Genomic DNA, 23,984 nt, shown 5'->3' on the forward strand with positions numbered 1-23,984 from the left:
CTAGTCCCACTCCCCCACCTTTCTCCACTAGCCCTGCAAATTTTTTCTCCTCAGATAATTATCCCGTTCTCTTTTGAAAGCCATGATTAAATCTGCTTCCATCACACGCTCAGGCAGTGCATTCCCGATCCCAACCACTCTCTCCGTAAAAAAAATGATTCCTCATGTTGTCGTTGCTTCTTTTGTCAGTAACAACCGTGCAGAAAAGAAGAAAAATTTGAAACATTTCTAAACTTAAAGCTCAGGAAAAAACAGAGCAGCAAGTTAGGGAGACTTGCAAGGTGGGAAAATCTTGGATAGATATAGTTTGGAGAGATACCATTTGTTGAAGAGAAAAAAGGAGTTTGTCATAAAAGAAGAAACTGAGCTTCTTGGAAGTAACGAAGTACCAGTAACACAGTCCAACTTGAGGTATAGAGGAACCTTATTGATAATGTCAGGGAAGGGGCCTGAACAACTCTTCATTGGTCCATTGTACTTAAGATATCTGGCCTCATTCACACTACATTGTTATTATATCATTTTCAATACCAGTGCACATGCAAAATACTCCTCTATGTGTAAAATCAGCCACCACAATGACAGTCAATCAAACTGACTTCAAGGAAACAATGAGTGACATTAATGTTTAGGGCTTTTCTTCCATTTGTAGTGAGAGAAAATTGCACCCAGTGGGGGTCATTTTCACGAAGTAAATTGGCAGCTGATCTACTCTACCTGATTCTCCTTTCCATCGACTTTAATGGAAGTGAAAATTGAGCAGAGTGTCTAATGGATGTGGTACATCTGGATTTCAGTAAGGCCTTTGATACAGTGCCTATAGAAAGGCTGGAAAATAAAGAAAGTGGAAATCGGTGTAAATGTTTTGCAATGGATGTGTACTTGGTTGACCGATAGAACCCGGAAAGTGGTGGGTACGGGGGTTGGCATCAGCCTGAGAGAATACCACCAGTGGGGGGGCCACAGAAGTCTGTTCTGAGATCTCTTTTGTTCAATATTTTCATAAATAATCTGGAGCTAGCAGTCGCATGCACAGTGGCTAAATTTGCAGACAATACAAAGCTAATGAAGGTGATTGGCTCCATAGCTGATAAGCTACAGGAGGACTTGAATACACTTGGGTATAGGACAAACAGGTTGCAAATAAAATTTGATGTAGAGAAACGCAAAATTCTTCACTTAGTGACAAGGGATACAAGAAATGTCTACTACTTAAATGGAAAGTAAATAATGTGTATGGAAAATGAGAGAGATCTGAAGTCCTGATTGACAATAAATTGCAGCTATCACAACAATGCTCAGTGGCAGTGAGTAAAGCAAATCAGATGTTGGGATCTATTATAAGGTCAATATTGCATAGAAATAGTGAGGTACTCCTGCCACTTTGTAAAATATTGGTGCAACTGCACTTAGAAAACTGTGTATTGTTCTGGACATTGCAGTACAAAAATGATATTGCTGTTATTGAAAGGATACAGAAGAGAGCAGCTAGAATGATTGAGGGGAAGGAGGGATGATATTCTGATGAGCATCGTATATAAATTAAGCATGTTCTCATTAAAAGAAAAGAAAAAAAGTAGAGAGATGACATGATTGCTGTTTGTGAGGTTCTAAAGGGACTGGATAATGTGGGCCATGCCACGCTTTTTCACTGTGTCTAGTAGAACCAGATGACACAGCCTGCGCTTTAAGGGAAGGTTAATTCAAAACTAATCTGTGGAACCATTATTTCAGAGATCGAGTGATAAATGTATGAAACAGTTTCCCTCAGGAGGTGGTGAAAGCAGTGTTGAAAGTGTTTATTTATTCTAATGCAAATTAAATAGATTTCTTTCAGAAAATATTTTGAGATACAGTATGAATAATTTGAGACCTGACATATGGTAAGTGTAGCATTCGTGGGAGAAACAGGCATCTTTGCTTCCCAAAGCAATCCACCACTGGGGGTTTTCCTCATTTCATGTCTGGGTCTGCTGTAGGTTAATTGAGAGAGACTGATTGCCATGAATAGTCAACAAGTCCATTATTGCTATATCATGTGACTGCCAAGATGCTGGACAGCAAACTTGATTGGCCATGGTGTTTCTTTCGCCTTGCAATTCCTATCCAAGTAAAATTAATAGCTATCAGCGTTTGCCTTTCATGGTTCTTCCTTGGCCTTAAGATACAAAGAACTTGCATTTTGTCATGTCCTCAGGACATCCCAAAGTACATCACAGACAATTCATTACTTCAAAGTGGAATCACCCTTAGGTAGGCAAACACTTCAGCCAATTTTCACACAGCAATGGGATGAATTATATCTTTGTTGGTAGCCTTGATTGACGGGTCAAGGTTTGCCAGAACAAATCCCCTTGCTGTTCCTTGAATTGTGTTAAGGGATCCTTGACAACCGCTTGAACCACTGAATGTGTAGCCTGAAAGGGATGGATTTTTTGCATCTGGTGGGGCTCTTGGTGCTAAGCTGAAAAGGCGGGGTTGGGGGGTGGGGGATGAGTGGGGGGAAGTGGTGTGCTGGGGGGGGGAGACCTGTCTTGGCCTTGACCTTTTTGAGAACCCCCCCAGCGCAATCTTCCGTTGTTCCGAAAGCAAGGTTTCCCGCACTGGGTTCTCCATCCCTTTAAAGACGGGGATCCTGCCTCCAAGAGCTGCCAGCGCAGGACTGGCAGCTCAACAGTATGGGCAGCACCACTGAGAGTGATGGCCACTGCCAGTACTGCAGAGGCCTTGGACCTAGGCCCAGTGTGCTGGAACCCCGGACCTCAGGTAAGTGAGGCGGGGTCATCGGGGCCAGTCTACAAGGCCCCGTCGAGTGAGAGTGTGCGTGAAATCCGGAGGGGGGGGGATGGTCCACGGAGGTGGAGGTTTTGCCGGTGGGTGTCCTTTGTGGACTACAGATTGCCCATGGAGGAGATTGCAGGGCGTGTGGCAGAGGCACCCCCACCCCGCCCCACCGCTGGTTAAATCCTCAATTGGCCTCTGGGTAGGAAGGCCATCATTGGCCTATTCCATCCCCGGCAAAACTGCTTGGCGACGGGGCATCTACGGCCCCTTGGCCCCCCTGTCACGATTCTATCGGACCCCCGCCTGTGACCCCATCTCAGGTGGCCCATAAAATCCAGCTCAGCATCTCCATGAAACCAGCACTCTGTCAGTACTACACTAAGTTGTCAGCTCAGATATTTTGTGCTCATGTACTTACAGTATTCAGAAGCAAGAGTGCTCCCAGTGGCACTGAGGCTTAAATAGAATTCCACATTGCCTCAATTGCTAAAGCTGCCTCAAAAAATTTTTTAGTTTCCTCTTTCATGCCAAACACTTAATTTCACTTCAAAATTGAAACCCAGGTCCATCTAAGATTTGAATAATCTTCCCAACAAATCTGGGGAAGATTATCAAACACCTCGCTCATTGCTGGTCAGATAAAAGAAAAGCTTGCAGTCTTAACTCTCAATTCCAGCATGTCAGAATGAAAACAATATGGCAGGGAGAAATTGCTTCATCTGACGCAAGAAGCCTCTTTAAATTGACATTAATGATACTGAATTAGTTTTCTGCTTCCTGCCTTTGACTCTGCATAGTGCTGCTGCAAAGAATGTTACAATGATACTAATGGGCAGGGTGAAATAAGACACAAGCTCACCATTAAGTAGCATTAGCTGTAGGCCAGGACAGTACTTTATGTGCTGATACTTTACTTATATTTAAACCCTTTCATTCTGGGTTGTGAAGAAAGAATCAAACATGAATAAGGGGCCGATTTTAACCCTATCGAACTGGCAGAAATTGGGCGGGTAAGCAGTTTAAATCAACCAGGTACCGTAGCCGCTAATGTCCCACCTGAATCAAGCATCTTCCATTTTAACTTGCTCTTACGTAGAAGTACGTAGAATGTACAACACAGAAGCAGGCCATTCAGCCCAGCTGGTCTACTCAAGCCTCCTCCAAAGAGAAGACTGAGGGATGGCCTGATAGAGGTCTTCAAAATTTGATTGGGTAGGTGTAGCGAAGATGTTTCCACTTGTGGTGGAGTCCAAAACTAGAAATCATAAATGTAAGATAGTCATTAATAAATACAGTAAGGAATTAAGGAAAAGATTCCTTACCCAGAAAGTGGTTGGAATGTGGAATGCTGTACCACAGGGAGTAGTTCAGGCAAATAGCATAGATGCATTCAAAGGAGAGTTAGATGAGCACATGAGGGAGAAAGGATCAGAGGAATAAGTTGATGGGGTTATGCGAAGTGTGGTGGGAGGAGGCTCATGTAGAGTATAAACATTGGCCTGGACCTGTTGGGCCGAATGGACTGTTTCTGCACTGTGAGTACTTTGTAACCCTATTTCATTTCACCGTATCAACGTCTGAGTAGGCAGAAAGGCCTGAAGCTGGCAAGATCCTTCTTTAAATATGCAGATAGGGGTCCGATGACATCTTACCTTCTTGCCAGCAAGCCTCCTGCCACCCAAACGTCCACTCCCACCCAGTGGCCTGCTGCTACTTCCTGCCCATTTCAGGGCTGGGTGGGGTGGGTGGCAGCTGACTGGCGGTATGCAGATGAGGGCCAGGAGCTAAAAGTTGCCCAGGCCTCTTACCGCCATGGATGGGTGTATCTGCCACTTGTCCTGCTCCCTGCCCCACCCACCTGAATCCCTCTCCCAGTTAAAATTTCCCCTAGAATTTCTGAAACGAGCTTCTAATCCTCAGTTATACCAACATGTCACAGAAGAATAGTCACAATACAAACATGGATACAAGAGCTGAATTCCAGAGGTGAGGTGAAGAGAGAGGCTGACTGTGCTTGGCATCATTGATGACCCAAGGAGCCCCAATAAAATGGAAGGCAATCGGTATTATGGGAAAAACTCTACAGTGGCTGGAGTGATACCTGGTTTGAAGGAACATATTTGTGGTTGTTGGAAGTCAATCATCTCAGCCCTAGGACATCACTGCACGAGTTCCTCAGGCCAGTGTCCTAGACTCAACTATGTTCAGCAACCATTTGCTAATGACTACACAGAGTTGAACTCCATTCCCACAATTCTTCAGATAATGAAGCAGTCCACACTGCTGATATGCAGTAAGACCTGGACAACATTCACACTTGGACTGATGAGTGGCAAGTAACATTGCGCTACACAAGTAACAGGCAATGACCATATCATGCAAGAGAAAGCCTATCAACTCTCCATAACTTTCAATGGCATTAGCATTACTGAGTCCACCACTATCAACATTCTGGTGGTTACCACTGACCAGAAACTAACTTGAGTAGCCAGATAAATGTTGTGGCTACTCGCGCATGTTGGAGATTGGGTATGCTGTGGATAGTGGTTACCCTGACTCCCTAAAGTATCTGCAGCACCTATGAGGCACAGGTTAGGAGTCTGATTAAATATTCTCCACTTGCCTGGATGAATGCAGCTGCAACAGCACTCGAGTAACTTGACATCATCCAACACAAAGCAGTCTGCTTGACTGCACATCTTTCACCTCTTCGTCTGCAGACTGTGGCTGCACTTTGTACTATCTACAGGGTGCACTGCAGCAACTTGCTAAGGGTTCCTTCAGTGGCACCTCCCAAACCTACGCCCTCACCATCTAGAAGGTCAAGGATAGCAGGTCCATTGGAACATCACCACTTCTACATTCACTTTCAATTCAATCTTTTTTCATTGTAGAACAGCAGCATAACACATTGGTATGTCGTGCCATGCAAGCTATATTCAAGGGAAAATTTTACATAAGCTAGAAAGAGCAAGTTGAGGTGAAATCAGAAGAAGCACAAGAGATCATCCCAACAGCTCCTTCAGCTGCTGAGCCCCGGCACTTGAACCTCACATAGCCAGCATGCAATTCCTGTGAGATCCAAGTACAAAACATCATCATGAGTGCGATGAACAGAGTGCTGGGAGTTTGGTGAATGAGGGAATCTTAATCTCTTTCGAAAAATCTAATTTTGTTTATATTTAACATTTAACTGAAAGTTACTGTTTAAATTCGAAATTTCATCCAGGGGCCTAAGCAGGGATATACAAGTTATCCACTGGGGTGCAGATATAGTTAGGTAATTAAGGAAACTAGCTTGCACTGTTTTTTCCGTACCTGGGGCTCAGCTAATCTCTTCAGTTTCAGAACATATAAATAAAGGCATCTCAGTGTGACTTAGCACCGAGTGTGTCTTGAACAGAGTGCTGGGAGTTCGGTGAGTTGGTGAAGGAGGTGCTCCTTGGCTTTTTCTAACTTTTCACCCCGTAGGATTAGGTTCTTACTCGACCACAGGGGAAGAAGCGAGCTGTTTGGTGAGTATCTGGTAGGTGGTTCAGGTCTATTCTATTCCTAAGTTTTAAATTAGTACAGGAACTGGTGGTAAGTTTTATAAAATATATAAAAAAGGAAAATAAATAATTGAATAAAATAATTATGTAGGCAATTAAAACACATTAAGGAACACAGGACAGGCGATGAGTCACAGCTGCAGCATGTGGCTGCTCCTGGTTGCCAGTGTGATCCTGGGCAAACATGTCTGCAGTAAATGTTTGTGACTCGAGGAGCTTCGGCTCAGAGTCATTGAGCTGGAGGCTGAGCTGCAGACACTGTGACACACCAGGGAGGGGCAAAGTTACCTGTACACTTTGTACCAGGAGGTGGTCACACCCCTTAAGATAGGGTCTTTTGATTTGGTCAGTGGTCAGGGACAGGAGAGTGTACAAAACCTGCAGCTGAGGCAGGTAAGGGGACCCAGAGGGCAGAAGTGCAGGAGTCTCAGCCTTTGTGATTGTCCAACAGGTGTGAGGTTCTTTCAGCTTGTTTGGATGAGAGTGGGAGCTGCAGGCTGGATGAGCAACTTGACCATGGCACCATGGTACAGGAAGCTATTCAAGTGGAGGGAGCAAAAAGGAATGTAATGGTAGTAGGGTACAGTATACTGTGTTGCCTGCCCGGTGCCAGGGTTCAGGACATCTGCTCAGGGCTGGATAGGAATTTACAGTGGGAGGGGGCAGTTCCAGTTGTTGTGGTCCATGTAGGTATCAACGACATAGGCACGACAAGGAAGGAGCTTCTGTATAGTCAGTATGAGGAGCTAGGCACCAAATTAAGAAGTAGAACCTCAAAGGTAATAATCTCTGGATTATTACCTGAGCCACGTGCAAATTGGCATAGGACAAATAAGATTACAGAAATGAATGCGTGGCTCAAAGACTGTTGTGCTAGAAGTGGGTTCTGTTTCATGGGGCACAGGCACCAGTACTGGGGTAAGTGGGGGCTGTACCTTTGGGTCTACACCTGAACCGTGCTGGCACTGGTATTCTAGTGAGCCAAGTAGAGAGGGTTTTAAACTAAACAGTGGGGGCAAGGGATCAAATTTGGAAAGATGTGATAAATCAAAGAGTACAGACAAGGCGAGAGTGAAAGGTATTAATATGGGAAATGATAAACAGACCATCACAGGAAAGGATAGAGAGTACAAATCTAAGAGTAAATCAGCAGTCAAGGCTAGAGGTTACAAAAATAATAAAAGGACAAAGCTAAAGGTTCTGTATCGGAATGCATGTAGCATTCGAAACAAAACAGACCACTGATAGCGCAAACAGAAATAAATAATTATGTTCTGATAGTCATTACAGAGACATGGGTGCAGGGTGACATAGATTGGGACCTGAATATTGAAGGGTACATGAAATTTAGGAAGGACAGGAAGATAGGAACTTAAGAACATAAGAACTAGGAGCAGGAGTAGGCAATTCAGCCCCTCGAGCCTGCTCCGCCATTGAATAGGATTATCTTGGCCTCAACTCCACTTTCCTGCCTGTTCTCTATAACCCTTCAACCCATTTCTAATTAAAAATCTGTCTATCTCCTCCTTAAATTTACCCAATGTCCCGGCATCCACCGTACTCTGGGGTAGTGAATTCCACAGATTCACGATCCTTTGAGAGAAGTAATTTCTCCTCATCTCTTGTTTAAAATCTGCTACCCCTTATCCTAAAACTATGAGCTCTCATTCTAGATTGCCCCACAAGAGGAAACATCCTCTCTATGTCAACTTTGTCAATCCCCTTAATCATCTTATATACCTCAATTAGACCTCCTCTCATTCTTCTAAACTCCAGACAGTAAAGGCCTAAATTGCTCAATCTCTCTTCATAAGACAAGCCCCCCATCTCTGGGATCAATCTAGTGAACCTCCTCTGAACTGCCTCTAATGCAACATCCTTTCTCAAGAAAGGGGACCAAAACTGTATGCAATACAGTTGGAGGGTGGAGGGGTGGATCTGTTAATTAATGATGGTATTAGCACATTAGAGAGGGATGACCTAAGTTCAGGAAACCAAGATGTAGAAGCAGTTTAGTTAGAGATGAGAAACGGTAAAGGCAAGAAGTCACTCGTACAGGCCCCCTAACAGTAACCACACGGTAGGACAGAGTATAAAGGAAGAATGGGAGCTTGTCGGAAAGATACGGCGATAATCCTGGGGGATTTTAATCTACATATAGACTGGAAAAATCAGATGGGCAAAGATAGCCTAGGAAAGATAAGTAGGAAAGTAACTTGTGAAGAGGACATAAGGAGGCTACAAAGAGATATAGATAGGTTAAGTGAGTGGGCAAAGATCTGGCAAATAGAGTATAATGTGGGAAAATGTGAAATTGTCAATTTTGGCAGAAAGAATAAAAAAGAAGCATATTATCTAAATGGTGAAAGATTGCAGAGCTCTGAGATGCAGAAAGATCTGGGTATCCTAGTGCATGAATCGCAAAAGTTTAGTATGCAGGTTCAGCAAGTAATTAGGAAAGCTAATAGAATGTTATCGTTTATTGCAAGGGGAATTGCATATAAAAGTAGGGAGGTTATGCTTCAGTTACACAGGGCATTGGTGAGACCACATCAGGAGCATTGTGTACAGTATTGGTCCCCTATTTAAGGAAGGATGTAAATGTGTTGGAAGCAGTTCAGAGAAGGTTTACTAGACTAACACCTGGAATAGGCGGGTTGTCTTATGAGGAAAGGCTGGACAGGCTCGGCTTGTATCAACTGGAGTTTAGAAAAGTAACAGGCGACTTGATTGAAACATATAAGTTCCTGAGGACTCTTGACAGGGTAGATGTGGAAAGCATGTTTCCCCTTGTGGGAAAATCTAGAACTAGAGGTCACTATTTAAAAATAAGGGGTCGCCCATTTAAGGTAAAGATGAGGAGAATTTTTTTCTCTAAGAGGGTTGTGAGTCTTTGGAACTCTCTTCCTCAAAAGGCAGTGGAAGTAGAGTCTTTGAATATTTTTAAGGCAGAGGTAGATAGATTCTTGATAAGCAAGAGGGTGAAAGATTATCAGGGATAGAATGTGGAGTCGAGGTTATCATCAGATCAGCCGTGATCTTATTGAATGGCAGAGCAGGCACAAGGGGCCGAGTGGCCTACATCTGCTCCTAACTTGTATGTTCATATGTTCATCAGCATTTTGTGACAGCCAAGCAGCCTATAAAGTTAGGGATATCCATTAATGAGCCCACAACAATGTGCAATGTTGTTTGACCAAGTTGCAGACGACCCAGGAGAGCATGGTTACTTCATGGTGCTCTCCAACACAAGCTCTCGATCAAAGTCCCACACACATGCAGAGCATTAATGAATATTCTGAATGGAGCTTCAAAGACCTTGGACTAATTTACAGCAATCAATCCTGTTTTCAGTCTCCATTGTGCATAATAGCAGCAGCTTGCACAAGTGGTGGAGATATTTCTCAGGGTTTCGCCACAAACGTAATAACCAAACAACCCATTCAAAAGACTCCAGGAAGCATACAGGCCCAGGCAGTCACCACATCATGACTTGCAATGTGCTACTGGGTCAGCATCCAAAAGCCTTGTGTATCCCTAAGATAATGAGACGTGCTCAAGGTAAAGTGAAAACCAATTGGCTAGACAGGGAAATTGGCCTTAAAAAATCACCATGTGTAAAAGGTACTGTTGTCAAGATAGTAGGTACAGCTGTGAAGAAAACAACTGAAGATAACTAAAACCAATATTAGCAATATTAAAATGGCATAGAAAATGATAGTGGACAATTGCAGTAGTTGTAACAAGGTTTTTCCAGCTTTGTTCGAAGTCAGGAAATAATTGAAGACTTCATTGATTCTGTGAGGAATTTATTGGGGTGAGCTATGAAGGTAAAAATGTCGCTGATGTTTTTTTTCATTGATTTTCACCTCCCATAACAATGCCACGGTCCCAGTAGTACAGGATCGGTGCACAGCAAAAATTGCTTTTATTACAATAAATGCAGCAGTGGTTTTAGCTGGCATTAATGTGCTTAAGACTTATAGTGCTGCCGAACCTGATTCCATTCAACCAGAGTGCTAAAGGGAATGGCGGAGGTTGTATGTCAACCATTGGCTTATATATTCTATAGTTAAGATATTGGAAAGCAGTAAGATATTGAGATGTGATTTATGTTCATTTTGAGGGTTTGACATTCATGAGGGATTTCCAAAATGGCTTTAAAAAGCACAGCTCCTGCCTTGATAACCTGAAAGACTGATGAAAGGTCATCGACATGAATCGTTAACTCTGGTTCTCTCTCCACAGATGCTGCCTGACTGGCTTAGTATTTCCAGTATTTTCTGTTTTCATTAGCTTTAAAGACTTGTTTAAGCATAATAGAAGAAGGATGTCCTGTTGTTGTGGTCTAACTTCATCTCCAAAAAAGCGTTTGATAAACGACCCTTCAAATAATGGTGACAATATTGATTATTGTTAAGTAAAGAAATCCTGGCAGCATTAATATGTGCCTGGTTTTCTAACAATGGCCACAAACCAGTCACACCTTCATGGAGTAAAATCTCTTTGTGCAATAAGTGGCACTGTAGGGTAAGGGTCCATATGGCCATGAGTGTGGCATCAATAACATCCTAGGCAGTAAAATTGCAGGGCTCGTTCATGATTAGATTAGATTAGATTAGAGATACAGCACTGAAACAGGCCCTTCGGCCCACCGAGTCTGTGCCAAACATCAACCACCCATTTATACTAATCCTCCACTAATCCCATATTCATATTCCTACCAAACATCCCCACCTGTCCCTATATTTCCCTACCACCTACCTATACTAGTGACAACTTATAATGGCCAATTTACCTATCAACCTGCAAGTCTTTTGGCTTGTGGGAGGAAACCGGAGCACCCGGAGAAAACCCACGCAGACACAGGGAGAACTTGCAAACTCCACACAGGCAGTACCCAGGATTGAACCCGGGTCCCTGGAGCTGTGAGGCTGCGGTGCTAACCACTGCGCCACTGTGCCGCCCCTGATTCCCACAGAAGAATGAACAAAATCTGTGGCCCAGCCAAGTGATGCATCCGTCATCTGCATGATGCATTTCAGTTTGTGAAATCTGGCAAATATCTCCTGCTGTTGCTGAGAAAGAACCATTGATAGTAGCCACTGTCCTTGAAATTGTTTCAAGGTTTAGCTGCACAGTTTGTCATGGTTTCATTTATGAATCATAGCATAGAATCCTACTGGTCCCACTGAGGCAGCTTTGACAGGGGGACCGGAAGGAAGGTAGGACAGGAGGGCCAACAAGCTCCCCCTTCCGGCCTATCTTGCCGGAGGTAGGGTGGAAGCAACAAGGGTGACCCACCCAGCAGTGGCGGGTAAGCCAATTGGAAGATATAAGTGCCCAGTTGTTGGCAGGTTGGGGACGCTGCCCGGAAGATCCCGGCGGTGACGGTTCCACCCCCCCCTCCCCCACTCCTACCAACTAAAGCCAAAGCCTGGCAGGTGCCTGCAGGAGACTTGCCAGCAGCTGACCGGGGGGCCGGCAAGGCCTTCAATATACATCCCACATACCGAAGCCACAGGAATCAGTGAGCCACAGCTATGGCCAGAGGCCATCCTGTGGAGGGCATCTTCAGAGGGCACCTCAAGAAGCATGTGCCCTTGCAGTCCCCCTCCGACAGCGGCAGTGCCCACCTCTGCTAGTGAGGCTGCTCACCTTCCAAGGCTGCAGGCCCTCTGACTGGATCCGTAGCCCCAGCTTCCCGCCTTAATTGGATGTGGAGGTGGCTAATTGGGTGGCCATCTCCTGTAAGATCGTGCTGGCGGGCACACTGCCAGGAAGTACAGGATTGGGACTAGTAATGGTCCTAACCAGCGTTTATTTGTAAAGTAGGTAAGATTCTGTCCATAGTTTCCACGTGCAGATATGATTGTCTTGACCTGCATATGTAGATGGTAGCTTAAGGGTGGCTCTTTCTTGAGCACTTAAGGTGTAAGCACTACAGCCTTACATACCTCTGTAGCTGCTCCTGATCTCAAATGAAACAGCAGATAGAGTGTTATGTCCAGTGGGATGCCGTTAGGTATTGAGGCTCCAGACAATTAGAATTCCCTCAACAAACAACCCCAGATTTAAAAAATTGCCCTTAACAACTGAGTGGCTTTTTAAACCATTTCAGAGGGAAGTTAACAGTCAACTACATTGCTGTGGGTCCGGAGTCACATGTAGGCCAGACCACATAAGGATGGGAAATTTCCTTCCCGAAAGGACATTAGTGAACCAGATGGGTTTTTATGACAATCGATGATAGTTTCATGGCATCATTACTGAGACTAGCTTTCAATTCCAGATTTTTTAAAATTAATTAATTAATTGAATATATTAATTAATTGAAATTAAATTCCATCAGCTGCCATGGTGGGTTCTGAATCCATATCCCCAGGGCACTAGCCTGGTCCTCTGGATTACTAGCCCAGTGACATTCGCATTCTCCCACCATCTCCCTGGAAATAGAGGTCAAATTAAATCAGTGGGACAACCAAAATTAAACAGCAAAAAGGCATAATAGACGTTGTGCAGCAACAATGCAGATTCCCCCTTCCAGAAAGAAGACCAATCAAAGAAAAAAGACTAGGATTTCATATGGTGCTTTACAGAACCTCAAGTAAGTAATTTGGAAGCTTTGTCACTGTTGTAATGCGGGAAACACGGCAGCCAATTTGAACACAGCAAGCCCCCACAAACAGCAATGTGATAATGACCAGATAATCTGATTTAGTGACGTTGATTGAGGGATAAATATTGACCAGGACACCAGGGAGAACTCTTCCAAAGGATACAATGGGATCTTCTACATCCATCTGAGAAAAGCACATAGGGCCTTGGTTTAACATCTCATCTGAAAGACACCACCTCTGACAGTGCAGCACATCTTCAGTACTATAGTGGAGTGTCAACCTTGATTTTGTGCTTAACTCTCAGCAGTAGGATTCGAACACCCAACTTTATGGCTTAGAGGCAAGAGTGCTACCAACTGCACCACAGCTACTATCCAGCATTTTTTATTAGCAACGGCAGTGAGGGAATGAATGATCAAATCTTGACATTTTTACAAAAGAAAGAAATTCTCATAATAATGTCAACCAAAATTACTAACAGAAAACCAGTAACTAAAACACATTGCAAAGCTGGAAAATAACACACAAAGCTCAAAGCCTCAGACCCTTAAAAAGCTCTGAAATGGCCGAGCAAGCCACTCAGTTGTCAAGGGCAATTAGAGATGGCAAGAAACGCTGGTCTTGCCAATGACACCCACATCCCATGAAAGAATTTTTTTTAAATGCAGCTTAATAGTTGCTGGGAAAGCATGCTAAAGTGCTACAAATCCTGGATCTTAGTCAGATTTTCCAGTTCTCAGTGCCTAATCCATTATTCCAGAAGGCTCCATTTCCAAAGAATATGCTGGGAAGGTGTTCCTGGGAACCCTTATGCTGTCTGAAGAGGATCCCACTGCCAGTTAATTGGTGTACCCCTGCATTTGGATGCCCCATGGGCAAAGAAAGCTAATGTTGGACCTGTGTCAATTGCATGCACAGGCTCAACAAGCAGGGTTCCCCTGGCAATCCTGTAGCTGTGCACTGGGGACGGAGACTTGACACGGTGGATCACGGTCCCTTTTGCTTTTTGCTGATTATGTTCTTAAAGTTCAACACAGAGGAAACACTGCCCTTATATTTCATGGAGACCAAATTGTTTGATCAAAAGATGAGGCTAATTGTTAGAAAAATCAATAAGGTTATCAGTAACATACAGCAATAGGAACCCTAATAATGATTTTAAAATGTGTATTTAAATTTCAAATAACAAACAGTAAAACTTATCTACAGTGGACAAACACAGATATACAACCGTAAAAGACTATTGCTAAATTCCTCCATCTTCTCGGCAAGTTTTCCAATTTTATTAACTTTTATATATTACGCTTTTAACATAACTGATCATTTAAAAAAATTATGACAAATTAATTTTTTTAAATTCCCCTTAACAGGCTTGCCAATTAATATTTAGTTAAGTCCCGGAAATCACATATTTAATGCCTCGTGTCCAGGATCACTCACTGTGCTCAAAGCAAATAAATTCACTTTGTTTTCTGGAACAGTCTTATTGTAAAAACGTCAAGTTGCAGACAAACAAATCTCCATTTTGATGGAGCACAGATACTGCAGAGGAAGATGAAATACCTGCTGAGAACTGCACACCGCAGCTGCCAAAGACAAGATTTGAAGTTCCAGACTTTATACCATGCTATCAAGCCACAGCCAAATCTAGTTAGTGCCTTACAAGCAAGAGAATCTACCACAAAGGTTACAGGAACACAATAGCTATGTACAAAAGTGCTGGCCCTTAATCGCCTTGACCATACACTTAGACTATACTGGAGGGCAGTGTCAACTGGATACACCAAATTGTTCATAATGGCCAAGGAAATGTGCAGTTTGGGTTTATATTTATATACATTGATGTTTTCAACTGCAGGATTATGAGCATTATTTTGGGGAAAGGGTGAAAACAGGCGTTATGTGAGTGCTGTTTTTATAGACATGCATGTTTAAAAGTCTGGTTTTAGCTGCAATTTGGGAGCCAATTGGTGATTGCCATGATTTAAACATTCCAAGAGGTGCTAAAATGGATACCCCACAAGTTTAGCACTGAAGCCCTAATTTTCAAGGAGCTGCATATGTACCTTCACACACCCACTTCCATTGAAGGTGTGGAATGTGTTGGCTGACACAGCGGATAAGTTTCAGGATGGCTCAGGGACTGAGGGACACAGCACATAGGTTCTCAGATCCTGGTCCTGGTGAAGGAGGTCCAAAGGAGGAGAGATGTCCTATACTTGCAGGGAGGAAGAAGCCACCTGAACTGTGGGAATCCAGTGGCAAGATCACACAATCAGAGTAATGAGTATATTTATTTATTTATTTTATTTAGCGATACAGCACTGAAACAGGCCCTTCGGCCCACTGAGTCTGTGCTGACCAACAACCACCCATTTATACTAACCCTACAGTAATTCCATATTCCCTACCACCTACCTACACTAGGGCCATTTTCCATGAAAAGTGTGGCGAAAGGATTTTATAATTGAAAAAGGTGACACAAAAGAACACAAGTGTTGCAGACTCAAGAGGTGAGGTGAGAGTGACTGCCTTTGACATCAAGGCAGCATGTGACTGAGTATGGCATCAAGGAGCCCTAGCAAACCTGAGGTCAATGGGAATCAGGGGGAAAACCCTCCACTGGCTGGAGTCATACCTAGTGCAAAGGAAGATGGGTGTGGTTGTTGGAGGTCAATCATCTGAGCTCCAGGACATCACTGCAGGAGTTCCTCAAGGTAGTGTCCTAGGCCCAACAATCTTTAGCTGCTTCATCAAAGACCTTCCTTCAATCATAAGGTCAGAAGTGGGGATGTTCACTGATGATTGCACAATGTTCAGCACCATTCATGACTCCTCAGATACTGAAGCAGTTCGTGTAGAAATGCAACAAGATCTGGACAATATCCAGGCTTGGACTGATAAGTGACAAATAATATTTGTGCCACACAAGTGCCAGGCAATGACCATCTCCAACAAGAGAGAATCTAACCATCTCCCATTGACATTCAATGGCATTACCATCGCTCAATCCCCCACTATCAACATCCTAGGGGCTCCCATTGACCAGAAACTGAACTGGAGTAGCCATATAAATACTGTGGCTACAAAAGCAGGTCAGAGGCTAGGAATCCTGCGGCGAGTAACTAACTTCCTGACTCCCCAAAGCCTGTCCACCATCTAAAAGGCACAAGTCAGGAGTGTGATGGAATACTCTCCACTTGCCTGGATGGGTGCAGCTCCAACAACACTCAAGAAGCTCGACACCATCCAGGACAAAGCAGCCCACTTGATTGGCACCCTATCTACAAACATTCACTCCCTCCACAACCGACGCACAGGGGCAGCAGTGTGTACCATCTGCAGGATGCACTGCAGCAATGCACCAAGGCTCCTTAGACAGCACCTTCTAAACCCGCGACCTCTACCAACTAGAAGGTCAAGGGCAGCAAATACATGGGAACACCACCACCTGCAAGTTCCCCTCCAAGTAACACACCATCCTGACTTGGAATTATATTGCCGTTCCTTCACTGTCGCTGGGTCAAAATCCTAAAACTTCCTTCCTAACAGCACTGTGGGTGTACCTACCGCACATGGACTGCAGCGGTTCAAGAAGGCAGCTCACCACCACCTTCTCAAGGGCAATTAGGGATGGGCAATAAATGCTGGCCCAGCCAGCGATGCCCACATCCCATGAATGAATAAAAAAAAAGACAGGGGGCAGAATTTTAGTTCCAGGCTCGGGACCCTGACATTGAATGCATTTCCGGGTCTTGACCCCACATTGTGCCGGCGTCTGATGCCTGTGGCGAATTTCAATGGCTAGTCCAAATAGTGGTCGGGAGCATGTTGACTGCCCAATTAAGATTGGCAGAGGCGGGACAGCAGCGAGGCAGGTGTAATTTACAAAGGAGCTGGCAGTCATCATTGTGGTTGCTGGTTAAGGTTGCAGAAGGAGGAGAGTGAGTCCACAGAAGGACAGGCACCCAGGGCGGCCTCCCGCTTTAGCTATGCCTCTCTTAAGGCTCTCTTGGAGGCACGCCGTGTCATTCTATTCCCAGAGAGTGACAGGAGAAGGCCTTCCAGCCAGATCAAACAATCTTGGCTGGAGGTGGCAGAGGAAGTGTGGACATAGCGAGGTGAGGAGGACGTGGAATCAGTGGCGCAAACCCTTTAACAACCTTCTGTAGACTGGCAAGGTAAGTGCTGCACTGTAGCTAGAAGACAGGCCTCCAGGTCTGCAATCGCAAGCATACACACGTGTTCAGCAGCCTGAAGTGCTCCAGAACAGTCATTACATATGTGTCCTAGGGCAGCACTGAGCCCTGGGCAAAGCTGACTTCTCTGTCAAAAGTGCAAGAGGCAACACTGTGGCCTGGACGTAGTGAGGGAGTGCACATTGGTCTTAACTCTCACCCTCTTGATCCTGTAGGGAAAGAGAGGACATAATGCCAGAGAAAGGGCTTGGTCAGGTGTGCAGTGTCAATTCTGGCCATTCTAATGACAATGGAGGAGGTGCCCCCTGACCTGGCCAGGATGTCAGCAAGAGGGAGTGGGCGATGGCCAGAGGGGAGTCTGTCCTGCAAGACAGGGTGAAAAAATCTGAACATCTTCAGGTGATGGAGATGGACCTCCCTCCTCCCTGATTTCCTTCATGCCAAAGCACTGGCTCTAGGAGCTGCTTCAGCTCTGCAAAAGCAGATAACGACAGCGGCGATTTAGCTTAACAACCTTCTTACGTATCCCACAGGGTCAGATATGGAGGGGAGGAAACGCAAGCCAGAGTGGCAGAGTCAGCACGTCTGCAGAGGAGGAACACACAAGTGAGCCTGCACTGTCACACCAGTCAAGGGCACCCTCCACCAGCGCAGACGCACTCACCTTGGAGGGCCCTCAAGTCATTGTTGAACAGGTGGCACAGGTTGAGCGACACATCACAAAGAAGGTGAGGGAGGCAGAGGCAGGTGTGGGCAGTCCCCGCTCGGAGGATTAAGGACAGGCTGAGCCATGCCCAGCTGGATGGAGATGCACTGGCTTCAGTGTCATACACAAGACATGTCTTCCTAGAGCAGCAGTGGGAGATGTGTGCCCAAATGTCGGAGTTCCCTGAGGCTGCTTTTTTAATCCTTTCATGGGATGTGAGCATCGCTGGCTAGGCCACCATTTATTGCCCATCCTTAACTGCCCTTGAGAAGGTGATGTTGAGCCTGTGGAGTCATGGGCAGAGAATGGAGGAGTCCATCCATGATAGGTGCTCTGCCATATCTCGGGCATATCAGCACATGAGCTCATCCATTGAGAGTGGCCAATCTCTTAGAGAGCCATATGCAGCATCAAGCTGAGTGGATGCAGGAACTGCACACTGACTGCCAGAAAATTTTATGTAGAATTGACTGGTCAGTAGCACTGCTGCTGCAATGATACATGAAGTGGATCCAGGTCTGCCCTCACTGGTCATCCACTCTGATGTTCAAGTGCCCCATGAAAGGGCTGAGGCAGGTGACAAAGATTGTGAGGGGGCCACCTCTCATCGGGCCTCCTTGGGCCCGATGCACCGCTGTTAAATGGACTGGCTCCCCACCGTGATGTCACCGTCTACTCAGGGACGTGGTTATGACCCTTAGTGGTTTCCGTACCTGCAATCAAAATCACTTTCTGCCCTTTAACAGGCTCTTAAGTGCATCATCCTCAGGCTGAAAGTGCTGAACCGCAGTGTTTGGGCAGCTTGCCGGCATATAGGTCCTGACGCCTCTTCAAAAATCTCTGGGAGGCAGTACGGCATCAGAGAATTGGCACACCAGTCCTGCCTCCTCTAGAGATCGAACATTTTGTCCAGGGAGTGCACACTTTTGATATATTAAAGATAGATATACACAAACATGTGAAAAGACATATAGCAAAAGACTAGCTGGTCCATTGAGTCGCTAATATTCAGCCATGTTGCAAACAGGCAAGGTGACCCCACAATCCCCAACAATCAACAGCCACATAATCTCCTGGGAGAGATCTCTCCCACCACCACTGCACCCCATACACCTCCACCTCCCATCATTAATAGCCATCAAGAACGAGTTCCAGGAGATAGCAGTGAGCACGTGTTACATTACCCAACATCCTACCTATCTTTTAGAGGAGGCTAAAAGCAATAGTAACATTAAAATGCAAATTTCCATTTGTTAGCAGCTTGGCAGCAAAAACACTACACTCTAAATATTCACCTTCAGAATCCTGGGACTACAAATTTGGAAAACACCCTAAATAATTGCATTTTACCACTTAAGCACAATTAATGTAGCTGTAAGATTCATCTCCATTGTGTCATAGCAAACTTTTGACATTTAAATGTCTTTACTGTATCTCATTTTGGCATGACTTAATCAGTGATATAAACCTGATTTAGAGTGATGTTTTGATCATCTTTATTAACGGAGTATTTTATTGTAGTGATGCATGTAATATTTAATATATTTATATAATTTTATATAAATATTTAGCCAGCATGCAAAATCAAGCATATAAAGTACTTCACTCACGTTCACTTCGCTCTCCGGGTGGTTGATAAAACGAGAGACCCAAGGATATAATGGCTGCAAGTTCTAGGATGATAAGGGTCACATCTTGTAGTGCTTCCCAGATTAACTGCAAGAAAGTTTTTGGCTTTTTTGGAGGTATAAAGTTTCTACCAAAAATTTGTCTTCTGTTTTCAAGATCTGCAGAATTGCCAGCTAAACCTGTAGAGAAAAAATATAATTATAATTTAGCAGTCGTGAGTGTACATCACTAATGAGAAAATACAGTTTAAATTATCAGAACTAGGAGAATAACAATAAGTTTGGCTTAACTTTTTGCTTGTGAACAGTACTATGGGATGAGACTGTTTCCACATAAGGGACAGATTGAGGAATCAATTTTTCACACAGTGGACTGAAGCTATAGGGCAATTTTAACCCTACCTGCCTGGCGGAAACCTGGCAAATGGGCAATTAAATTAGTGCAAATTATCTATCTACCCTAGAGCTGCTAGGAGCTGGTAGGTTTGTACTTTAACCTGCTCTCCACCCTTTATGACATATACGTCAGGTCCTGATACCATCATTAATTAGGAGGCTGCCTCCTGGATGATTACTCCGGCCGTCTCACTGCCAGCAAGTGTTGGTTTGGGATCCTGACGTCGGGAAATTGAACAAAGTTCAAAACTAAATGAAATATATCAACTGCAACCAACAACTTACTTTTATGTGATAAATTTAACATGGGAAAAGGATATCCCAAGGCACTTCACAGAGGCGCAAATAAAAAAAACATGAACCATATATTAGTAGAAGATGTTCAGAGACCATGAGCACGACAAGCTGAGTTGGCAGCAAATATCATATTCAGGTTTTGCTCATTCTCCTAAGGTGTTGCAAGTTTCAATTATAAAGAACTCAAAAAGCTGCTGCTGTTACAGTAGGTCCCCCAGGCTGCAATTTTCTATGTTGCATTGAATCTTTGAAAACACTCATTAAAAAATAGACTCCATCCGCATTTCTAAAATATTCTTACAGATCTTTTTGTATAATCACATTTTACCAATAAACCTATGTGTAATAAATATAAGTGCATTCAGTAAGAGATAATGATTTAGTTCACTGTTAAAAACAGCCTGCCAATATGTGGATCAGAGGTCAGACTGATGTAACACAGTATCTGCAGTGTTTAAATGATTCACTTGGCCTCATTGAAAATGGCTCAAATGTTATTGGTCATAGAACTTCAATGAATGTGTTTGGAGTGCGACATAAAAAAATTTTTCACGACAGAGTATACAGCACTGAATAAAACTCAACAGAACAGTAAAACATCTTTAGCTGTAACTTAGGTCTAATTTGGTACGCATTATGTTAAAACCTGCCCAAATCTCAAATAAAAATGCCCTCAATTTTCCGGTCTAAGTTCATTTACTTAATTATTCATAATTTCAGATGAGTCTTGCAATGACAGCACTGAAGAGAAGAAATTTCTTTAGAAGTCTAATTTAAAGGGGCCAATTAAAAGGGGAAGGTTGTAAAACAAAAATTCAGAAAGCTTCTGAAAAGCCTTAAAAGGCATCTCGAGCTAAATGATCTATATTGGCAAACTCAGAGCTAAGGCAGACAGAAGCCAAAGTCCAAACAGTAAGTGAAATCGAAAAATTACAAGAGCTATAGTGATAGGGGATTCTATCATAAGGGGTGCAGATAGGTGTTTCTGTGGCCACAAACGAGGCTCCAGGATGGTATGTTGCCTCCCCGGTGCTAGGGTCAAGGATGTCTCGGAGCGGCTGCAGGACATTCTGAAGGGGGAGGAGGAGCATTCAGAGGTCATGATACACATTGGTACCAACGACATGGGTAGAAAGAGGAATGAGGTCCTGCAACAAGAATTTAGGGAGCAGATTAAAAAGCAGGACCTCAAAGGTTGTAATCTCTGGATTACTCCCTGTGCCACGTGCTAGCAAGTATAGGAATAGGAGGATAGAGCAGATGAATGCGTGGCTGAGGAGATGGTGCAGGAGGGAGGGCTTTAGTTTTCTGGATCACTGGGTCTGTTTCTGGCAAAGGTGGGACCTGTAAAAGTTGGACGGGTTGCACCTGAACCGGAACGGGACCAATATCCTTGCTGGGAGGTTTGCTAGTGCTGTTGGGGGGGTTAAACCCATTTGGCAGGGGGATAGGACACAGAGTACAGTGGGGGGTGAGGCACAGCCAAATATAGAAGAGAAACTGAGTCAGTCTGGAAGGCACAGCAAATATAGACCTGTTAAGGCCCAAGTGAAAAATGCAAGGTTGGATTGCATATACTTTAATGCAAAGAGTCTTACTAATAAGGCAGATGAATTGAGGGCATTGATTAGCACATGGGATTATGATATTATTGCTATCACAGAGACATGGCTGAGGGAGGGGCAGGACTGGCAACTCAATACTCCAGGGTATAGAATCTTCAGGCATGATAGGGGAGGGGATAAAAGAGGAGGTGGTATTGTGTTGTTGATCAAAGAGTCAATTACTGCAGTAAGGAGGGTTGATATCTTAGAAGGTTCCTCAAATGAGGCCATATGGGTAGAACTTAAGAACAAAAGGGGGGTAATCACTTGGCTGGGGCATGTACTACAGACCTCCAAACAGTCAGGGAGAGATAGAGGAACAGATATGTGGGCAAATCTCAGAGAGGTGTAAAAATAGTACGGTAATAATAGTAGGGGATTTCAACTTACCGAATATCAACTGGGATAGTCTTAAGTGCAAAAGGCTTAAAGGGGGAGGAATTCTTAAAATGCATACAGGAGAGCTTTTTGAGCCAGTATGTAGAAAGTCCTACAAGAGAAGGAGCAGTACTGGACCTAAATCTAGGGAATGAAGCTGGACAAGTGGTAGAAGTATCAGTGGGACAGCATTTTGGGGATAGTGACCATGACTCTGTAAGATTTAAGGTAGTTATGGAAAAGGACAAGACGGACCAGAAATAAAAATACTGAATTGGGGGAAGGCCAATTTCAATTTGATAAAACAGGATCTGGCCAAAGTGGACTGGGAGCAGCTACTTGTAGGAAAGTCTACATCAGGCCAGTGGGAGTCATTCAAAGAGGAAATAGTGAGAGTTCAGAGCCAACATGTACCCATTAAGGTGAAGGGTAGGGTAGGACCAACGAGTCCAGGGAACCCTGGATGTCAAGGAATATCGAGTATTGGATCAGGAAAAACAAGGAGGCTAATGGCAGATTCAGAGTGCTGAAAACAGCAGAGGCATTAGAGGAGTATAGAAAGGGTAGGGAGGTACTTAAAAAAGTAATTAGCAGAGCAAAGAAGGGACATAAAAAAACATTGGCGGTCAATATAAAGGAAAATCCTAAGGCATTTTATAAGTATATTAAGGGCAAGAGGATAACCAGGGAAAGAGTAGGGCCCATTAGGGACCAAAGTGGCAATCTGTGTGTGGAGCCGGAGGACATAGGTGAGGTTTTAAATGATTACTTTTCATCTGTTTCCACTGTGGAGAACGACAATGTAGGTGTACAAATCAGGGAGGGGGATTGCAATATACTTGAACATATTAACATTGAAAGGGAGGAAGTATTAGTTACTTTAGCGGGCTTAAAAGTGGATAAATCCCCAGGCCCAGATGTGATGTATCCCAGGCTGTTGTGTGAGGCAAGGGAGGTGATAGCAGGGGCACTGACACAAATTTTCAGACCCTCTCTGGCCATGGGAGAGGTACCAGAGGACTGGAGGACAGCGAATGTGGTACCATTATTCAAGAAGGGTAGCAGGGATAGACCAGGTAATTACAGGCCGGCAAGTCTAACATCAGTGCTTGGGAAACTATTGGAAAGAATTCTGAGGGACAGGATTAATCTCCACTTGGAGAGGCAGGGAATAATCAGGGATAGTCAGCATGGCTTTGTCAGGGGGAGATCGTGTCTAACTAACTTGATTGAATTTTTCGAGGAGGTGACTAGATGTGTAGATGAGGGTAAAGCAGTTGATGTAGTCTACATGGACTTCAATAAGGCTTTTGATAAGGTCCCACATGGGAGATTGGTTAAGAAGGTAAGAGCCCATGGGATCCAGGGCAATTTGGCAAATTGGATCCCAAATTGTCTTGGCGGCAGGAAACAGAGGGTAATGGTTATGGGTTGTTTTTGCGAGTGGAAGCCTGTGACCAGTGGTGTACCACAGAGATCGGTCCTGGGACCCTTGCTCTTTGTAGTGTATGTTAATGATTTAGACATGAATATAGGAGGTATGATAATTAAGTTCGCAGATGACACGAAAATTGTTGGTGTCGTAAATAGTGAGGAGGAAAGCCTTAGATTACAGGACGATATAGATGGGCTGGTGAGATGGGCGGAGCAGTGGGAAATGGAATTTAATCCTGAGAAGTGTGAGGTGATGCATTTTGGGAGGACTAACAAGGCAAGGGAATATACAATGGATGGTAGGACCCTAGGAAGTACAGTGTCAGAGGGACCTTGGTGTACTTGTTCATAGATCACTGAAGGCAGCAGCACAGGTAGGTAAGGTGG

At 44.2% G+C, this 23,984-nt stretch overlaps 1 protein-coding gene across 3 annotated transcripts in view; it reads right to left on the reverse strand.

Annotated features, from left to right (window-relative positions):
* Positions 1–23,984, reverse strand: part of atp2b2 (ATPase plasma membrane Ca2+ transporting 2) — a 399,824-nt gene that overhangs the window by 286,670 nt on the left and 89,170 nt on the right. For all 3 annotated transcript variants that reach the window (XM_068051872.1, XM_068051871.1, XM_068051874.1), the window contains exon 2: positions 19,471–19,668. In XM_068051872.1, coding sequence (XP_067907973.1) covers positions 19,471–19,668 — 198 coding nt within the window. The remainder of the gene's footprint in view (positions 1–19,470; positions 19,669–23,984) is intronic.

The sequence above is a fragment of the Heterodontus francisci genome, chromosome 19 (genome assembly GCF_036365525.1).
Source record: "Heterodontus francisci isolate sHetFra1 chromosome 19, sHetFra1.hap1, whole genome shotgun sequence".
Taxonomy (NCBI): domain Eukaryota; kingdom Metazoa; phylum Chordata; class Chondrichthyes; order Heterodontiformes; family Heterodontidae; genus Heterodontus; species Heterodontus francisci.